Source organism: Plecotus auritus (genome assembly GCF_963455305.1).
Source record: "Plecotus auritus genome assembly, chromosome: 8".
Lineage (NCBI taxonomy): Eukaryota > Metazoa > Chordata > Mammalia > Chiroptera > Vespertilionidae > Plecotus > Plecotus auritus.
This window is the reverse complement of record NC_137782.1, coordinates 63434884-63455665: the sequence shown is the minus strand read 5'-3', so window position 1 is coordinate 63455665 and position 20782 is coordinate 63434884. Positions and strand designations below refer to the sequence as shown.

The window sequence follows — 20782 nt, the reverse complement described above, 5'->3', positions numbered from 1 at the left end:
AAGATATTGCTACGACAAATGTCTGCTATTTTGGTGCCTATGGCTTCTTTTAAGATTTTTATGGTTTCCCATCTTATGTTTAAGTCCTTTATCCATTTTGAGTTTATTTTTGTGTATGGTGTAAGCTGGTGGTCTAGTTTCATTTTTTTGCATCTATCTGTCCAATTTCCCAACACCATTTATTGAAGAGACTGTCTTCACTCCATGGTATGCTCTTGCCTCCTTTGTCAAATATTATAATGATATTTCTTAATAACTCCCTATTTCTTGTCATAGATTCAGCTGGGGCCCGTTTTGGCCTTGGCCATATTTTCATGGGGCTGAACAGTCGAGTCTAGAGTTGCCCTAGTGGCCTGGCTTATGGGCCCTCCCCTGCTGTTAATGTGATAGATGATCTGGGGCAACTCATCTATACTTACCTGGGCACAGTCTTATTGTCCGTAAAGTAGGGTGAATAAGACTCAGATGAGATGCCAGGTGTGGAAGTGATGTGAAGATGTATATAGCACAGTGATTTCCACCAGTGTGTCACAAGAATTTAAACCAGATGCAATACCTGACTATTAGTCAGGGGCACTGCCTTTTTTCCCTTGGATTGTAAAAAACAACAACAGCCAACACAACAATAACCATCCAGTGTGGATGAATCAAAATTATACCTATTTTTCTTGTCAGATTGGCAAAAAATACATATTTTTAGTGTGCTGCAGAATTTTAGTAATTAGTTTATGTGTGCCATGAGATGGTAAAGTTGAAACTTGGTGATCGAGCCTTAAGAAAAAGCTTTAAGGAGAGAGGCACTGCTATGCTGTCTTCACAAATACTTGCCAATAAGCCCTTCACCCAATTCAGATGCAATAGCAGCACTGCTGCTAGGCTGCTTCCCTTTGCCAGCCTGGGTGGGGGTGGGGCTCCCAGAGCCCCTTGGAAGGGGCTGGGAGAGTTGGGGGAGAATACTGGAAGCTGAGCTTGGGTTCCCAAAGCCCAGTGCTCAGACCATTGGGCCAACACCCTCTCTGCCTCGTCTTTCCTCTCGGGGCAGTCGAACTGTGTGGATTATATGATGCACGAGTTCCGGGGAAAGGAGTTGATGAGGAAGAGCCAGTACCACCTGCGCTTCCACCTGCCCATGAAGATCATCCCCCTGTAAGGAGCCTCTCCCTGGGCCGAAAGGGTGGGTCTGCACAAGGCCGTGCCGGCCACGCAGCTAGTGCCCTTCCTAAATCCCTGAGCCACCCTTGGTGGGGCCACCAAAGGTCGGGCACTGGGCCTGGTGCTTCATGTCCTTTAGCTCCTATCAGCATGAGCATTAGGTGGGCATGAGCATTAGGTAAGTGATTTGTCCCCATTTTATAGATGAGGAAATTGAGGTTCAGAGAGGTCAAATGGAAGTAGTGGGTGGTTCTGTTTGCCCCTCTCAGCCTTTAGCTTCCCCAACATGGCTCCTCCTGCTTCTTCCTGGGGCTGGGGCTGAATACACCTGGCAGTTTCATCCACAGGACACAGATGCCTCACACAGTGGGGACAGGGATTAAGAGGCACAGCAGGAAACTGTTTCTTCTGCCTGCCCAGGCCTGGAGGCGGGCAGCCCCTCTGTCACTCCTGGAGCATTCAGCTGTCCCTGCCTTGACTTCAGCTTGACCCTGCCTGCTGGATGCTCCTGCGGCTCCTCCCCTGCTGTGCCCTCTGGCACTTCTCATCCTCTCTCTTTGCTGTGGCCTGTTAGCCCCTACCCTTCAAAACACCCTAAGAGTGAGGAGTGCTGGGCCGCTGGCTCCCTTCCCAGAGCGCACCTTGTGTGGGAGCAACAGCTGCCTGGTGCAGGTGGCTGGGGCCAGGAGCCAGGTCCTGTGATACATGCATTTGTGGCCTGGTCAGGAAGGGCCATGGTGGGTCTGTCCTCAGGGGACCATCCCCAGAGCAGGCCATGGGGAGCACCACGAACTAGAAGGCAGCCCCTGCCCTCAGCAACCTGGAGTTTAATAGAGAAGATGGTTTAAGTGAAAAGCACGGAAGGGTACATTAAACAAATTTTGGTCAAGGTTTAATTGAGGAATAGCCCATGCACATGAATGATGAAAGATTTTATAATTTTAAATTTTGACCTGGAAACTTCGCTTGATGTAGCCAAGCCTCCACCAGTCTGTTTCCTTGGACATTTGAATTCCCGAGGGTGCTTAAAAGGGCTGGACCAAAAATGCCAAGAAGCTTGCCCCTGTGTTCTCCTGTTTATACGCTCAACCCACAATCCCGGAGGACATTTCCAGATTGTTGGAGAAAATAGCCAAATAATGTTTAATTACCTTCATGAAAGGGTAGCCTGGGCCAAGATCACCAAATACACCATCTTGTTCCCACTGCAGTCCTAGGAGGTGGAGGTGCTGCCATTGTGGAGATGGGGAGACCAAGACTCCATGATGGGGTGACACTTCCCAGGGTGCTCCTCACTTCGTAGCTCTCACCTATTGTGTCTGTTCCTCACACTCTCGGGCCTGACAGATGAGGCAGAATGGGAGGTGACAGCTGGAGTGGTGACTGAGAATATTCATGAGGATCTGGACAGAGCTATGAACTGATAGCAGGAGGGAGAGGACAGCACCTCCCTCTCTCTTCTGCAGAAGCAGTAGAATTTCATGGTGACTGGGTTATTTTTAGGCCATGGGTCACATCATTTGGAAAGGGCTGTGGCTGGAGTGGGGGTGAAGGTCCCAGCTCTGTTGGTAACCAGGACATAATCCAAACACCAGGTGAGATAACATCACCTGCCTTGCTGGGCCCAGAAGTGAGGGTACATCAAATGGGAGAGTATGTGCTGTGTTGGAAAGTCAAAATGTTAGTGCCCTTTAATTGCCAGATCTCCTGGCTTAGCCAGCTTTGCGGCAGGAAAGAAGCCATTGGAAGGCAGCTTTGAGGCTTGCTGGGAAGACTGAGCGAGGCCTGGCCTGCCCCAGAAGCTGTTTTCTGGGCTCAGGGCAGGTCCTTGGAGAGGAAGAGCTGTGCAAAGGGGCCCTGATGTCTCATAGCACCCTCGCCCACGTTCCCCCTCTCCATCCTGGAGCACTAGGGCAGTTGCTGGAATCAATGTTATAAAGTTTCCAGTCAAGTCCTACTCTACTCGCCTTCTGTGGGCCATTTTCCCAATAAAAGGTCTGCAAAAGCTGCTGCTCTCTGTCTCATCTCCCCATCCATGATGGAGGTTGACTGGCTATTTCACAGGACAGGCTTCCTGTTTTGGGAGCCCCGTCTCATACCAGCATCATACGTGGTATCTTCCTTTTGGACACTGTTGATAATGGAGGCAATCTGTGTGGAGGGGCAGGGTCCCACGTCTCATGGAGCCTGCTGGAGTTTCTCAGTAGTGGGCCTGGTGCCTGCGTGCGTGCGTGTGAGTGAAGCCCTCCTGCTTGCTTTCCCTTCCTCCTCTGAGTCTGTTCTGTGTTTGGTTGGGCTCTTCTCTATCTCATTACCTCCCACAGGAATCACGGGTGTGAGGTTGTGAAAGTGGTGTTTTTAATACAGCGGTTCAAGAAGATTGGGCATTTTCTGACTGTCACTAAGGACGGGAACCTGCAGTTCTGGTCAGAGTCCTTCTCTCTGATCAACTCCTATAAGGTGAGTGGGGCCCACATGTGGAGCACAGATGGGGTGGTCAGAGAGCCTCTGCCTTCCCACTCTGGTTCAGGGTGGTTCCTTCTCAGGGTTTGTGGACTAGGCAGTCTGCACTCGCAGTCACAGTCCTGGCTCCAAGTTCTGGCTTCACCGTGGCACCATGAGCCTCATAGTCCTCCTCTGTAAGCAAGATTCCACCTGATGGCCATTCTACGTGATGTCCAACAGATACCTCAAACCCAGTTTGTCCAAACTAAATGTCACTGTGGCCCTCCCTGCCCACCAGGCTTCTCCTGTGCCCTCACCTCAGTAAGAGTTTTCTGTGTTGGAGATCAGCCCCCTTTCCTTTCTTTGTTACACCCACTCCATCACCAAATCCTGCAGATTCAACCCTTTGCCTGGCCTAGGCAGGAAATCACAGTGGTTGTGAGCCTGGCCGCTGGAGCCTGACTACTCGGCTTAGAACCCTAGTGCACCACCTTCTAGCTCTGTGACCTCGGACCAGTTACTATAGAGCTCTCCATGCCTCATTTTCCTCATCTGTCAATGGAGTAGTAATCCCTCAAGGGCAGTGCGAGGGTTTAATGACATGATACACGCATGGTGCTTGGAGCAGGGCAAGCCACACAGCAAGTGCCTAATGAACATAAGCTGACCTCGTCATTGTCTTTGTGCCGTCAGTTTCTGGCCAAGTGCAGTGAGTGACAAAACACTCAGGCCAACCCACTGTGTGTGTGTGTTGCCAGGCCCGTCTAGCAAATGAGGAAGGCACAGCCCTCTGGAGAATAAAGCCTTACTGAGATGCTGCCAGCAGCATGAGGGCTGTTATCAGCTCTGTGTGACAGCAGTGTTTCCAGTTGCATCAGGGGTTATGCCTTGGGCAGGAGGGTTCTGGGTGGTCTCCCCAACTGCCTCCCAGTTGCCAAAGGTGGGAACTAAAGTCTGGGGATGTCCAGTGACTCCCCTGGGTGCTCTTGGTAGCCCAGGACCAAAGGGGATCTGTACTGTGTTCCTGAGGCTGGAGTTTCGGGCACACTCCACACACTTTTCCTCTGGGTGTTTATTGGGCGAGGGGGCACATTATAGCCAGAGCTCCTGGTTGTGGCTGCTACATGGTCACCTTAGTGTCCTTCCAGGGCCAAAGCCTGGGGGGGCCAAGGAGGACAGAGTGGGGCTCCTCTGGAAGGTCCAACAGACCTGGGCATTCATTCTTCCCTGAGGGGCTGCTTTCAAGTAGATGATGTCAAGAGTGAGTCACCATCCATGACCATCAGCTGCACACCCATGGTCACGCAAATGGAAGGCTCCGGATGTGGGACCAGGTCTGGGCTTCACCTATGAGTTGTGCAACCTCAGGCAGGCCACTGAGATTCCCTAGGGCTCTTGCTCTCTCATCTAAACACAGGGTGATGGATGTTACCGTCACCTCCCTTGTGTGAAGGTTAGATCCCAGCCCTGGGCAAGAGAGGGGCCTCAGGGGGCCCTGGTCCATTGTCCTCACTGCCCAGCCAGTAGTGCAGGCCTCTGCTTTTCGTGCTCTGAGTTTTGTTGGAACATGGCGCTTCCCGCCTCCGCCTTTGCCATCCCTTCTGGATATCCACCTACGGGAGTGGCCTTAAAATGTCCCCTCCCTTCTTTTCCAGATGGGACCCCTCTCTTTTTTCAGTTCAGAGCCTGTGTTATTTAGGGAATAAAATACAAGTTTCTCAGCTGGCTACCCCTAAAGTCATCTCCCATCTCCTCCTACCCAAGCCTGTCGGGCCGGCCTCCTCTTCCCTAGACATAGCAGTTCATTTCTGCCGACATGCCTTTGCTCGTGGTGTCCCCTGCCTGGAGTGCCAGCTCAAATCTGCCTGCATGTGTGAAGTGAGGCTGGCACCAGAGCATGGAAGGGCTCCCAAGCCTGCCAAGCTCCTACTAAGGGCACTCTAGATAGTTTAGCTTTTATGATCTCATTATTTCCTCACAGCCTGACAGGATGATTTCTCCTTAATAAGCCACGGTGATCAGATGACACCAGCAGGTGGTAAACAAGGTTCAGACAAAACAAAACGAATACACTGTTATATGTCAATTATATCTCAATAAAACTGGGGAGGGGGGGGGGAAGGAAGATTCAGGCATCCAGAGGGACAGATAGTGGAAAGTCGGTCTTCCTCCCCCAGACCCTAATTCCTCTCCTAGGAGGCAACTGCTGTGACTAGTTTTGGGTGCTCTTCCATGGATAGCCTATACATATACCACTCCCTTTCTTTTTAAATATGCAATGGTAGCACATTATATTGGTGCTTTTCACCTTGCTTTTTCACTTAGTAATATATCTTGGCAACTAATCTTTATTGGTATGTACACAGCTCCCTCACAGTTAATGTCTGGGTGGTGTCCCTTACATATACGTCTCAGTGAATACATGTGAACATGTCCATAGCTGTGTCCTGGAAATGGATCCCAGGATCACAAACTGCACATTTAAAACTTTGATGAGCTTGTCAAACTACTCTAAAAAGGGGTTGTAAAGATACCAGTTTTTTAAAGCCCATTTTATAGACATGGAAACTGAGACTCAGCAAGGATAGGGCATTTATTTAAAGCTTCATTGTTAGTAGTTGGTGGTCACACTGGGCCCCATGACCAGGTCTCTGCCTGGTCCCTGGGCCTCGGCTGTCAGGGTGGGTTCTCTGGGGGCAGCCTCCCCAGCCCAGGTCTCTGCTCTTCCTCTGACCAGCTTAACCAGATACAGCCGCTCCACAACCAGCAGATGTGGGTCATCGACATGGTATGTCTCCACAACATGAACCTAGTTGCGGTTGCGTCCACTGACCAGAAGATAGGTGAGTCCCTGGTGGCTGCCCCTCCTGCTCTTGGCCATTGGGAGTCATGTGTCTGCACTTGGGGAGATCTGTCACTGAGCCAACTTTGAGCACGGATTCAAGCTTGTGGGTATTGTTGGGTGGTGAGCAGTGACTGCTCATTGTCACCAGAGACCCCGAGGCCTGGGATATGGCTTCGGGTTCTATGCATGCCTCTCCTCTGTCTTTCCCCAGAGTTCTTTGATATTACTAATCGTAACTGTTCCCGGGCCTTCACCTTCATCGATCTGGACAGCTGCCCTCTGGTTATGGACTACTGGTGAGTCTCCTGGGAGATCGGTGCAGGGTCTTGGCAGCAGCCACAGCACTCAGTGGGGTTGGAACCCACAGAAAGCCTTGCTGGAAACAGTCCTGGAGAGATTCCCATCCTGTGTGCCTGTGTCCTCTTTCCCCCGAGCTGCTTCTCTCCCAGCGTCACCTTTCACCGTCAATCAAACCACGGCGTCATCGTCAGCTCTCTTCCTCTCCCTCTCCCACCAAGTCAGAGGCTTGTCCCACTGCGGGTGAGGACTCTGGAAGCATCACATCTACCGCTAGGGGCGACTTGACAAAGAGCAGCTGGAGGACCAGGGACTCATTTATTTTGGTTTTTAAAAAATGCAGATTTCTTTTGGATCTGGTTCATTGATGTTTTGGATCTGGGTAGCTGGGCCCATGTTCAACAGCTGCTGAGAGCAAGAACTGCCTCAGTCCCTGGATGGACATAAGCATGGAGCACGGGGAGGGGGTGAGGACTGCGGCTGGGTGCGCCCAGCTGGCTCCATGGCTTCTCTGTCTCCATCTTTCCCAGGTCTGACTATCACAGAGGTGTGTTCTGCTTCGGAGATACCAAAGGCAACGTCATCGTCTTCACCTCCGACAATGTGGCCAATGGGCTGTTCAATCCCCGAATCCTCCCCAGGACCTCCAAGTGGGGTAGCTAACACATTGGGGAATGGCTCTGCCCTGGGGAGTTCTTCCCTCCCCACCTCCCTGCTCAAGGGCCCCTGGCTCCTTCAGAAGCTCAGGCGACAGTGCACTACATGCTCAGCTCAGAGCAGCCTGTGGGAACCGAGGAGATGGGGTGACAGCAGGAGATTGGGGGGTGGGGCTGAGGAGATAGGCAATCACTCTGAAGGTGGGAGGTTGTACAGGTAAGGGCCAGGGGAGTGGGGCTTCAGGACCCTCCTCATCCCAGGAAGAATGTACCCATGCCAGCTGTGTGACCTTGGAAAAGTCACTCACCTGCTCTGGGCCCTGGGCTGATGGTGCTAACTTCCTCCATCATTGTGAGGAGGGTTCTGCTCTCTTTGGCTGTGAGCTGCCTTTGGGTGGTTAGGGGTGGGTGGAGCAGCTGCCCTGAAAGTGAGCACATCACCTCCTATAATTGCTCACCCACTGCCTGGAGGGAGCTGCTGTTGCCACAGCCCTTGAAGAGAGGAGGAGCAGAGGTTTACAGGGTGGAGCTTTTGCACAGGCCCCACAGGGCTAAGTGGTGGCTGAGATCGGAGTAGGCGGTCTACTCCGGAGTCTGCACTTGAACCACTTGCTAAGCTGCACACCAAACTCACCAGATATTGAAGGATGCTGTTTGGGATGCTCTGCCAAGGGGCACTAGATCCTGAGGCCCTGGGGCCTGGGACATTTGGGGACTCATCTGAGCTGGATCAAACCTTCAATTCACAGTGTCAGTTTCCCAGGTTGCTCCATCCAGACCACCAGAGGGGCCCCTTGGGCTTCCAGTCAGAGTTTCTAAACAGGACATCCTCCTGCGCTCCCAGGCCTCAGTGACACCTGCCAAGCTTGTTGGGGCAGTGTCCCTCCTGGTTGGACAGAAAATGCATCCTGCCCTGGATGCAGCAGTGGGCTGGCACCCTGCTACATTCTTGCCTCATCAGCCTCTGCTCTGGTCACTGTTTGCCACCCTGGGAATTGGCATGGGTGGGGCATGTTAGTCTTTGAGCTGAGGTGATGAATGGGAAATTAGGTGGTGGATGGGAGCAGATGACGCTGGAGTGTTGGACCAGTGTCCTTCCATGCCACATGCTGATTGAAGGCTGGGGACAAACACGAAGGTAGGCCCAGCAGCATGTTGACTTGGGAGGAGTTGGACAGACCAGCTCTGTGTGACCTTGATCTCATTGCCTAACCTCTTTGTGCCTCAGTTCCCTTATTCAATAGGGATGAGCACACTCAGTCTATAGCTTTGCTGTGAGATGGAAAGAGAGTACATAGTGTGAGGCATATGGCAAGCATCCAGTGACTGTCTCCCCTGCTCTCTGGGGCTCTCCCAGCCTAGGGGCCCTAGTGGCAGCCACAGGCAGGCTATGTTCACCGCACAGCCCAGCCAGAACTAAGCTTCCTTCCTCCCACACGCATGCAGGGCCTGCCCCATTTCAGTGGGCAACACTCCATCCCTTGGGATTTCCTTTTCAAGCCTCTTCCGGCCCTTGTGAGATGGGGCTGGTGACCTGGCAGCACAAAATGCTTGTCATGAGACCCTGGATCCCCTTTTTCTCCATTTCATCTGGAAGCTTCTCTCACACCTGAGCCCAGACTGTCCTGGCCCTTCTGACCTACCTCCTTAAACCCTGCTTTGTCCCCTGTCACCGCTGCCTCCGCCCGTCTGTGTCCAGCTGTGCAGCTGACACCAGGGGCCTGCGAGTGCTTCCCCAGAGGCTCCCCAGCAGCCTTCCACGGGAGGTTTCCCGAGCCAGGAGACCTAAGGTCCCCAAGGACAGGCTGCACCTCGTGCGGTTGCCCCTGATGTGCTCAGTTTACAATGCTCGTGTTTGCTGGTCAAAGGGGGACATGCAGTTTGAAGCATGATGGGAAACCCCCAAAGGACTGTTTTCAGAGTGAATAGAGCCTAGGACCGTAATTCATTTTCCCATCCGCAAAGTTGGAGTTAACTAACAGAATCACCTTGTTTAGATTGTAGCAGCTGGGGAGAGTGGGGAACCCGGAAACCTGGTTCCAGCTCTGCCGTGAGCTGGTGGGGGACTCTGGGCGGTAGTGTTAACCTGCTGGCTCTGTTTTCTGGGTGTTGAGTTCACCCCATGAACTCATTTGGACACAGTGAGGTTTGAACGAGCATTTGGATGGAAAAGGCTTTTGAGATGCATAGAATTGCATACAGACTCCGGTGTCTTCTGAGCTTTTGCTTGTCTGGCAAAGGGGGAGAACTGGTGACATGGACCTCGGTTTTCTCTCCTAACAGATCACTGGACCAGTATTTCCACAAAGAAGCTCTTAAATGAGAAGTCCCCTTTGTATAAAAGTTACCGACTGAAGGTAAGTTGTAGCTTTCCTCAGCCTGTTACCATGATAGTTATTTGTATACACACCTGTCAAAAATAAATGCAGAGAGCCCTGGCCAGTTTGCTCAGTGGTGAGAGTGTTGGCCCGCGGACAGAAGGGTCACGGTCAGGGGCATGTACCTCGGTTGCAGGCTCATTCCCCGGCCCCGGTCAGGGTATGAGAAGGAGGCAATCAATCAATGTGTCTCTCTTGCATCAGTGTTTCTCTTTCCCCTTCTCCCTTCCCTACACTCTCTTAAAAAAAAAATCAATGGAAAAAATATCCTCAGGTGAAGATTTAAAAAATGCATTAATAAAAATAAATGCAGAGAGTGAATTTGGCCCCTGGGTTCGGTCATGGGCCGTGGTGCTTGGTCTCTAGGAATGGGTGGAGTTGGATCCTACCAGCTTTTTCTGTGTCCCATGCATGGCCATCTCTCTCAGCGCCTTCCTTGCTCAGCCCTGGTTCCCGTAGACACCGCCTTTCTCCTGGATGGCTGCAGTGGCTACTAGCTGTTCCCCATGTCCTTTCTTCACTCAGTGCTTTCTCCAGCAGCCAGTGGAATTATGAGATGGAAACACAGTCATGTCACCGCTTTGCTCAAAATCCCCAGTAGCTTCTCTCTGAAACACACTAAGCCCTTTCCTACCTCAGGGCCTTGACACCTGCTGTTCCTTCAGGCTGCATGCTCTTCTCTAGGTACCTGTACGCCCGCCTCTCTATTTCCTTCAATTCCCCAGCCTACCCACCGGAACAGCCCTGCTGCCTGCCTCTGCCTTTATTCCTTCACCCTGCAGAATCCTGACACCAACTACAGTGTGTGTGTGTGTGTGTGTGTGTGTGTGTGTATGTGTGTGTTTCCCACACCACCATGCAATTCTCTAACTGGCTGTCCTAGAGTTCAACACAGTTCCTACAGGTGAAGGTTCATCCCACAAAGCTGTCCTCCACTTCAGATGTCAGTCACAAGTCCAGGGTGTTATCTGTGCTTCTTACTTGCTGGCTATAGAAAGTAGGTTCCCATGATCCCCTCCCTCCTTGGGTTTGATTAATTTGCTGGAGCCGCTCACAGAACTCACAGAAACATTATACTTACTAGATCACTGATTATATTTTAAAAAGCTGTAATTCAGGAGCAGTCAGATGGAAGACATTTGTAGAGCGAGGTATGTGGGAAGGCACTTGGAGCTCCATGGCCTCTCTGAGAGCACCACTCTCCTAAAATCTCCATGTTCAACAACCCGGAAGCTCTCTGAACGTTTTATGAAGGCTTCGTTACAGAGGCCTGATTGCTGCAATCATTGGTTATTGGTGATTGAATTCAGTCTCCATTTCTCTCCTCTCCCTGGAACTCAAGGTTCCAACTATCCAGTCACATGGTTGGTTCCCCTGGTAACTAGCCCCATCCTTAGGTTCTTTCCAAAAGTCACCTCCTTAACATAAACTGGGGTGTGGTTGAAAGGGGCTTGCTATGACTACAAAACACCTTTATAGCTCTTATTATTTAGGAAATTCCCAGGGTTTCAGGAACTCTGTGCCAGAACCAGGGGCAAAGACTGGAATCTATATTTCTCATTATGAATCATAGCATCACAGCTGCCACCTCTTACCTTGGTATTGTCCTGCCTCTGCCATGAGAGTGCAGCTCCTGGAGGAAGGCACTTAGCTGGTTCTCTTCTCTGTTCCGTCTCCAGTGCCTGGGGCTTGTGGGCTCCTGCACATTTGTTAAACAAATGAGTGAATAAATCCAACACTCAGGAAAGTCTGCGTTGGGTGGTCCAGGCTCCTCCATGCTTCCTTTGGAGCAGGTTGGATCGTGCAGGCCCTGGGAGCACCTCAGAAAGAGTCCCAGGCTAGTTCTCCATCTCCTGTGGGATTCTCATCTTGGGCTTGGTTTCCCTCCAAGTTGCTAAGTGACCCAGGTTCCGTTTAGTGCCTTGGATTTGGTGCCCCACTGTGATACTCAGTGAGATAGTTCTGCAAAACCTAGTCAGGGCCTGACAACCCTCCAACCTGCTTCCTTCATTCCTGTCCCGGAAAGGAAGATGGCTGGATGGGGAGGCCAAGCTCTGGGTCAGACCTTAGGGCTGGAGCTGGAGTATTTAGAGCCTGTGCAGCCAGAACACCCCCATGATCTATGGGTCGTGGCCTTTGTTGCCCAAGTGCATCAGGTAATGTTCTCACTATCCCAAGCCGTGTCCTGACAAAGATGGAGGGTGGCGGAGGGGCCAGGAAGCAGAGGTTAATCTGCGCTGGGGCTCCTGCAGATAACGAACTCACAGACTCAAATCCATCCTTTCTCCTGTCTTGGGAGGGGGCGACAAACAATATTAGTTTTAGCCTGACTTGCCTGTCCTCTAAATAATAACCAAGAGTTCACATGACAGCAGCCTTTTCACTGACAAACAATGGCCACACCCTCCTGGTCATAGGGTCTGGGCTAGGGCGGGGGCCATATCACTTTGTCAGAGCTGTGATCATTAGAAGCCACTGGACTCAGCGATCCCTGGTCCCCTCCAGTCCCCAACACCTGCCATGTCCCAGAGGCTGGGCTGAAAGGCTGTCCTCGGGTGGGACTCCACCACTGCCACTCTCTTCCCAGGCTCTCCATCGCAACTGGTGCCAACAGGTCAGGTTCATCCCCGAGATGAACCTGGTGGCCTCCTGTTCAGCCATCAGAAAGTCCTCTCTGGTGCTGGCAATATTGCCATCCAAAGCCTCTGAGACCACCAGGTAAGAAGCACCTTTCTCTAGGCTAAGGTGGTGGGGCTGGAAGGGAGGTGGTTAGGGGTCTGGCTTCATTTCATTCAAAAGGGGCCATCCCTACTGAGGGTGGACCCACCTCTGAAACAGTGGCATTGCTTGTGGGCAGCTCACTGTCTATGAACCACACTGGGTCCAAGGAAGCACTACCTGTTCTACGGGCCAACAGCGGGTTGTTACAACATGGGCTCTGGAGTCTGAGTTGTTGTTTTTGTTTTTTAAATTGAGACATAATTGATATAACATTATATTTTAGGTATACAACATAATGTTTTGATACACACACACACACACACACACACACACACACACACTAGTGGCCCTGTGCACGAAATTCGTGCACGGGGCGGGGGTGTCCCTCAGCCTGGCCTGCACCCTCTCCAAATCTGGGACCCCTCGGGGGATGTCTGACTGCCGGTTTAGGCCCGATTCCTGACTAGGTTTTGCAGGCCCTGTGGGATTGGGCCTAAACCGGCAGTCAGACATCCCTCTTGCAATCCGGGACTGCTGGCTCCTAACCGCTCACCTGCCTGCCTGCCTGCCTGATTGCCCCTAACCACTCTGCCTGCCAGCCTTCTCGCCCCCAACTACCCCCCCCCACGGCCTGCTCACCCCCAACTGCCCCCCCCTGCTGGCCTAATTGCCCCCAACTGCTCCTCACTGCCAGCCTGCTTGCCCTCAACTGCCCTCCGCCCCCGCTGGCCTGCTTGCCCCCAACTACCCCCCACCCTGCTGGCCTGATCACCCCCAACTGCCCTCCCCTCCTGGCCTGATCACCCTTAACCGCCTCTGCCTCGCCCCCCCACCATGGCTTTGTCTGAAAGTCCGGAAGGTCTCCTGGTCTAATTAGCATATTACCCTTTTATTAGTATAGATTGCAAAATCCTCACCACAATAAGTCTAAGTAACATCCATCACCACATATGGTTACACTTTTTTTTTCTTGTGAGAACTTTTATGGAGTGTGTATTTTTTAAAATATATTTTTTATTGATTTCAGAGAGGAGTGTGGTTTTAATCCTCGTTCTGGCATGCCACCAGCAGCAAAATTAAAATAGGGCTTCTTTTACCCAACAATTTATATACAAAACTCAGCACAGGAGTCTGCATGTAGTATCAGTAGGCATTCAGAAAAATATTTTCTGACTAAAGGAATGAATGCAGATTGCTTCCCTGTGAGCCTCAGTTTCCTCCTCTATAAAAGGGTGATAACTGCACTTCACTTACCTCAAGGATTATTCTGATGAACATGGTTGTGGTATGTGTTCAGTGACTGGCAGAACTTATTTTTTTTGGAGACAGTTCTAGTCTATTTCCTTCATTCTAAATTATTCTACCCCAGAATGAATTTCCCCCCCTTTCTCCCTTCCCTTCCCTTATTTAAAATCAGCTGTTTTTCCACAAAAGTGTATGTATATACATTGTCCTTGTAAAAAGTTAAAACATGATAAGTAAAACTGGAATCCTGCAACCCTCCTCCCCTTACCTAACCCCATTGTCTCACTCCATTATCAAAAGTCCCAATTCTGTGATTTTGGTGTTCACCTAGCACTTGGCACTTTGCAGTAGGTACTTTCTCCTGAGGATTCCTTCAGCTGGGTTTCCCTGCCTCTGCAATGTTCTTATTGTCCCACCTTTTTACATCTGGAGCCTTTGGCCTGTGACATTTTGCTCCTGAACGGGCTGAATAATGAGCTGTAGCTCCCTTGTCTTGGAGGAACAGCAGGAGATTTGAGGCTTGTATTAGGGGTGCACCTGGGTCACGTACAGTGTGGAGAATGAGGGCCATTTTGGTCCCATCTCGGTCTGTTCCTTCTTATCCTGGTTGTTTTCCAGTGGGAATCCAATCCTGGGATGGTAGCGCTAATTTAGGTCCAGCTTCTCATTTTACACTGGAAACTTGAGGCTTTGGGAAGGCAGCGGAGGTGACTGGCTTGGAGCAAACCTTTGAGCTGGGGTTGCATCCCAGGCCTCATTGTAAGTCCACTGTCTTGTTAACCAGAGTATTCTGTGTGTATTCCCACCCAAGTCCTGAAACTAACTGCAGGTTAGGGGAGGGGGTCTCGGAGAATGTCTGATGCGGTGGGGGCGTTTCAGTCTTGGCTTCAGTCCCTTTCGTGTGGCTATGGGGTGGGATTTTGCTTAGAGCTGGTTGGCTGAGTGTCATCTCTCTGCTTTGGTGGTGTATGTGTTTCATCTCATGTCTGTGATATGTGTTTCATCAGCTTCTTGTTTTATTGGGTCTCAACAGCCGGAGGCTATTAGGAGGGTCACCTCACTGTGGCCCTGAGGCCTTCTCTGGTCAGGCCCTGCTGCCTTCCTGAGCGCACCCCTTCCACTTTCCACTCTAGCCACACTGGCCCCCTTGTGGTTCGGGTGTGCTCCTGCCCCAGGGCCTTTGCATCACTCCTCTCTAGTAATATGCTCTTTTTTTAAAAAATAGTTTTTGTTTTTTAAACATTTTTTTATTATGAAAAATTTCAAACACATACAAAAGTAGAGATAATAGTATAATACTTTAATGTCACTAGTACCTAGTCTAAGTTAATCTCTTTCCAAGTGTCTCAAAAATATCTTTTTACAATTATTTGAAATCATATATAAACAGGGTTCTAGAATGGGTTTGAGCAGAGGAATGGCGTGGTCTGACATGTAGGAACATCCTTCTGTTGTTCTGTTGCAAGTAGAGTGCATGTGGGCAGGAGTTGAGATGGGGACCCAGTGAGGATGCCATTGCAATAATTCAGCGTACATATGATAGCAGCCTGCAGTCGACCAATTGGGTGGAGATGGAGGGATTTGAGATATATTTTAGGGTTGGTTGGAGAATATATTTATGCACTGGTGCCCACACACACCCTTCCTTCCTGTCTGAATGCAGTACACATATTTTCTGGTAGGTGGTGCCATTGACTGCTTGCTGGTTTCCAGTTGCTGGGGATGGCCTCATAGGGCGTGGGCTCAGCAGTGAGGCCTGGCACTGCCAACCCAACTCTGCAGTGGGCCTCAGCCTCTGAGGCAGTGTGGGCCCACGGGTCTGACTTCCCAGCAGCCGGCTTGCACTGAATTTCCAGGTAGTTGGAACCAGCAGTGAATCAGATGGAGGAGCTAGGGTCGGGGGTGGAAGGGACCTGTGGACTGACCCACAGCATCTCCCCTGCTTCCCACCTCTTCTCTCACTTCTGCCCCCACCACCTCATTGAAGCCACTGTTATCTGCCACCTAAACTGCTCACAGTGGCCTTGTTCCCTGCATGCCCCCTGACCTTCCAGGCCCTGCTCTGCACCGCAGCAGCCATCTGCAGACCTGGTCTCCTCCTGCTATCCTGTCAAAGCCACTGTTTGTTTCCCTGCAGGACTTGCCATGATCTATAAATGTCCGTGTCCCACCTCTGTTCATGTACTTGCCCGTGCTGCTGCCCTCTAGAAGGAAGTCCCAGGAAGGCCAGGGCGTCACATCCACGCCTCTGGTAATCCTGAAAGGGAGTAAGAGCCAGTAACTCTTTGGTGAATGAGTGGGTGAATCAGCCTGAAGTAATTTATAGTGACGTTTTGGGACCATTCTTCCAGAAGATTTTTCTGCACATATATGTGTGGAGAAGGATATATCTGGTTTGACAATAAATGACATACATGGATTCAGTTGCTCTTCCTGACATTTTGATTGTTTGAGGCATCCTTCTGCTGTGGAGGGGAGAGCAGGTTGGAGGGAAGTAAGACTGGAGGTTTAGAGACCCCCTGGGAGGCTGACAGAAATGAAGGGGGGTCTGAACTAAGCAGAGGCCAGGGCTGTGGTGGGATGTGGGGGAGTACAGGAGAGGAAGCCTCCAGAATGATATTCAGGTAACAGGCTTGGGCCCCAGGGCGTGGTGGAGGAGCCAGTTCAAAGGCAAGTTCAGTGAGGGCATGCTGCATTAGAGGGTTGGAGGCCTTTGAGTTGAGTTTTGAAGGGAGAGTTCACGAAGAAGAAGCTGGCAGGGCAGGATGTATGGATAAGAGGGAACAGCATGTGCAAAGGCACTGAGTTTTCAGGGCTGTTGGGTCTGCGAGGGCTGCTGGGCCTGACCTTTCCACAAATCCTGCCTGGGTCACCCTGGCTCTTCCAAGCCCCAGCCATCCTGCCACCCCTCTTCCTTTCCTGGAGCTGAGCCTTCTGCCTCCTCCTGCCGTGCCCATCCTGGCTCTGACCCCTGACCTCCTGCCCTACCAACCAGCCACGTGACCTTGGGCAAGCTCCCTAGCTTCTCCTTTCCATGTCTTCATCATGGCATAAAGCTGATGACACTCTTCAGGGTTATGTGAGGGGTCCAGGGGGCACACGAGACAGCACCCAGCACTGGGAGCAGCATGGAGCAAGGCCATGACCCCAGGAACTGTCTTCCCTTTTCCCTGGCCCGGGAACCCTTCCCTTTGGATTTGTGCTGTCGGTGGAGAGACACCTGTCCCACTGTGGTTGAGGTGAAGATGAAGTGAAGTTTGCCTGTGAAGTGAGGCAAATGTGTGATAACTGTAAGTAGTTGTTCCTGTGGGCTGCTTTCATCTCTAAGTGAGAGGTGGGTGCCTCCTCCATGAGCTGCTGGTTTGGTGCTGAAACTCAAGGCCCGGACTCAGTTGTAGGGTGTGCTCTGGGCAGGACTTCTGGGGCTGCTCCTCTCCTTAGGTGGAGAGACAGTGACTTCTCCTGGCCTCCCCCAGCCCTGTCTCCAGTTCCTCCACACTCCACGCTCAGAGGCTCCCCAAGGCCTCTCCCAGCCCCACAGCCTTTTTGTTCTTTGCTGTTGTAGGTTTTCGGTGCTGAATTTAAGAAAAGGAATTCTTTGCTTTGATTACTGCGCAGACAAGAACTTCCTGGGTAAGTAATCTTCATGTCATGCAGAATCTGTTGGCCTGGCAGAACTGGGGGGAGGGCTGCTGGAGGCATGGGGACCATCAGACCCAAGGAGGAGGACTTGCAGCCTTCTGCCTCTGTCTGGCCTCCTCTCGTGCCACTCTGGCCCCCACTCATGGGTACGTGGGGTAGTGTGGTGGCACAGGCTGTGCTTAGCATGGGTGGGGAGCAGAGGGTTGATTTGTAGCAATGCCCGCCCATCTGCCAAGCCTGGCTGGAATTGATACCTGGCCCCAGGAAAAGGTCCCAGCATAAGCCCCCAGTGGCTGATGCTCATTTTTTTTCACCCTAGTGACTGGTGGCTATGACCCCCATATCCGCCTGTGGAGCCCCTTCTTCTCGAAAAAGCCTGTGTGGCTGTTGAAGGGGCATCAGACCTCGGTGATGCACATCCTGGTGAACACCAAGAACAGCAACATCCTCATCAGCATCTCTAAGGACAAGGTGCTGCCCTTGTGGAGCATGGCCCTCTGCCCCCCAAGCCAGAGACACTTTTCTGGGGACAGTGGTCTAGCTTGGGCAGCCGGGAGGCTGGCAGTTGGCAGGAGCCTGAGGCCCAGGGGAATGGTGTGACCTCCCTGCCTGTGGTCTCATGCCTGGCCTAAGGCCTAGAGGGAGATGCCCCGGGGGGAGTCGCCATGCGGGGCCTGAGCCCAGCTCTAAGCAGTCCACTGGAGCTGGCTTCTTGGGTGCCCAGCCTGGCTGTGGTCCTGGGCCACACCCTTCCCTTTCATATATCCGAGTGTGGGACCTGCAGGAGTATATATGCCCCTTCCATGGAATGGTTGTCAGTGGCTTAGAGGAAAATGGGGGGGTAAAAGAGTAATGCCACGTCTGGCACATAGTAGATATACAATACATGTGAGTCTTTCCCTGCTTCCACCCTCCCTCCAACCCAAACTTGCACCCCCAGCTCTCCAGGGGCCTCTCTAGGGACACTTTCTTAACCTGAGATAAACTTGAGGGGGATCCTCTCGGGACAGGTGGGCCTTTTGGGCAACAGTGTTGGTAGCCACTCTGCATTCTACCTGGTTGTGTTTGAGGAGGCTGGAGGGGCAGCTGTGAGGTCTGCAGGGGCACGTGCTGCCTGGCGTGGTCCTCTACCACTGAATGGCGTCCGCTCAAGCAGGGTAGAGGTCCTGGGTGAAGGCTGGGACAGGGGGAGAGAGCCGGGCCACGGTTTCTTCTTAGAGCACAGGAACAACATCTCTGTCGTAGGGTCAGGATCCGTGGCAGACACTAAGCGCAGTGGGTGTGCATTGGAAGTGCTTGCATCGTGGGCCCCTGACCTGCTCACATCCCAAGGCCTCCATTGCTAGCTGCATCCCACTCTTAGCCTCTCTGTTTTTTCCCTCCTAGAATATTCGCGTGTGGGATCTGCAGGAGTATATATGCCTCCAGTCCTTCTGTGGGAGGCTTTTTGCCCTGGGAAACTGTCCCATCACCAGCATCTACCTCCGGGAGAATGACAACACCCTCATCTGCAGCACCTATTCAGTGAGTGCCGTGCAGGAGGAGGCAGCATTGTGGCTGCACATAGAGGGTGGCCACTGTGGCCAGGTCTGAAGTCCCACAGGACAACCAAGGGATGATCACAGACTGTCCCTCCCCAGACTGCTCTTCATGATGCTGTGAGGCTGAAGCTGCTAGACTCTGTGGCCTCACCCATGAGTTTCTCATCTCTTGGGATTTCCTAGAAGCTGTTTCTAGGCCCCCAGCTGTCAACCTCGATGTTGCTGCTCCATCTGTTCTTTTCGTGACCTGTACATCCTGCCCCCAGGCTGAGTTAGGGGCTCCCCCTCCAAGCTCCCTTGGACCTGTGCCTCCCTGTGATCACAGCCCTTACAAGTCTGTCCTGAAACGCTTACGGGAATTTCTTGACAAACTGTGAACTCCAGGAAGGCAGGACCACACCTGAGTAGCCCTTCTAAAGGAGAGAACCTGGAGAGACCAGATGTGAGACCATCTGTAGCTCACCTTACCTGGTGCCCATGTGCAGTCTGTCTTGACCCTGACCCTGGAGGACAGCACAGACCAGGAGAAGCACAAGGGGCTGACTGTGCAGGGTGGTGGTGGGGCCTGTGACAAGATGGGAGTTTAGGGAGCTGTGAGGACAACCAGCAGCCAAGATGGGAAGGGAGACAAGGGTGTCATTTGTGGCTAAGAGTTAGGAGTACTTCCACTGAGGCCTTGTACCCTCTGTTGGCCAGGCCACCCTGGCCGGGGACACGTATATTGTTCTTGTGTCCTTGGCTGGCTCTCCTCAATATGGTAGGTTTCTTGAGATGGGAGGTTGTGGGTTCCTTCATCTCTGCTGAGTGCCAGACTGGCTGCCAGCATTTGTTGAATTAAATAGACCTTTGAAGGTCATTTCATGTCATCAAACATTATCAACCCCCTGCTCTTTGTTAGGGGCAGAGAATATATTAATTAGACACTGTCTGATCCCTGGAGGAACCTATGGGGTAGAAGGAAATGTAGAAAATGCAATGTATTATGATGGACATTATGCTAGGTGCTTCATGGAGCACAGGAAAAGGATCCTTAGCCTAGCCTGGGGTAGGGATAGCCTGGAAGAGAGGACACTGGACTGAGGCTGTATGTTTCTCAGAAGTTATAAGAGGGACCTTGGACTTTGGGGTCCTAGGGGCACTAGGGTTTGGGAGCCCTGATCTCAAGAGGAGTGATTAGAGGAGTCTTGCTAGGCTCAGTCCTATGTGTACTAGTAGTTAGGTTGTCTTGATGTCTCAGTTTACTGGAAGTTTCTCCCTGGGGCCAGTCAATGAGGGCAGAGCTCTTTGGACTGCCCAGCTGTCTGCCCCTCTCCTCATTACAGATTGGGATCCTAAAAGGGTACATGGAGACCGAGGGGCCTGGGAAAACTGGGGAGAAGATCACGACTTACAGCGCGCCCCTGTGTGCTGTCCTCTACAGCAAGGTTTTTAAGCAGGTGAGTGGGCCAGCTGGTCTCTGGGACTGGCAGGAGAGCTGGGCAGCATGGGGCAGGTCCCAGACCTCCTGGGGTGTCCAGATCCAAGGGGTAGTCAGGGCAGGTGGCCGGGTGGTGCGGACTCTCATAGCTGCCATGGTGGTGGGGGCAGCAGGGTCTGGATGAGAAACAGCCCTGCAGAGGGGCTGGCCCACGATGAGACTGGAGCCCCTCCACTTGGCCAGCGGATTGCCTGACTCCTCTGAGCCTGTGCACTCCTGGCTGCTGCCCCAGGTCAGTTCTGACAGGCAGCCTTCTTTACGTGAGTGTGAGATGGGACAGTAGGGCTGGGCTGCTCTGCAGGGTCCCTGAGCATCATTTTCTAGGGAAGCCCTAGTTCAGCTTTGTCCACTAAGGGAAGGGAAGGAGGCTCAGGCTGCGGGCA

The 20782-nt window shown here is 52.1% G+C and overlaps 1 protein-coding gene across 1 annotated transcript in view; it reads left to right on the top strand.

Moving 5' to 3' along the window:
- Positions 1–20782, top strand: part of EFCAB8 (EF-hand calcium binding domain 8) — a gene marked incomplete at both ends in the record, with an annotated part of 61937 nt that overhangs the window by 15969 nt on the left and 25186 nt on the right. Inside the window, 11 exons of the mRNA XM_080684900.1 lie at positions 1043–1146; positions 3477–3612; positions 6335–6440; positions 6654–6738; positions 7270–7394; positions 9679–9752; positions 12361–12491; positions 17305–17372; positions 17701–17852; positions 18768–18905; positions 20245–20358. Coding sequence (XP_080541026.1) covers positions 1043–1146; positions 3477–3612; positions 6335–6440; positions 6654–6738; positions 7270–7394; positions 9679–9752; positions 12361–12491; positions 17305–17372; positions 17701–17852; positions 18768–18905; positions 20245–20358 — 1233 coding nt within the window. The remainder of the gene's footprint in view (positions 1–1042; positions 1147–3476; positions 3613–6334; positions 6441–6653; positions 6739–7269; positions 7395–9678; positions 9753–12360; positions 12492–17304; positions 17373–17700; positions 17853–18767; positions 18906–20244; positions 20359–20782) is intronic.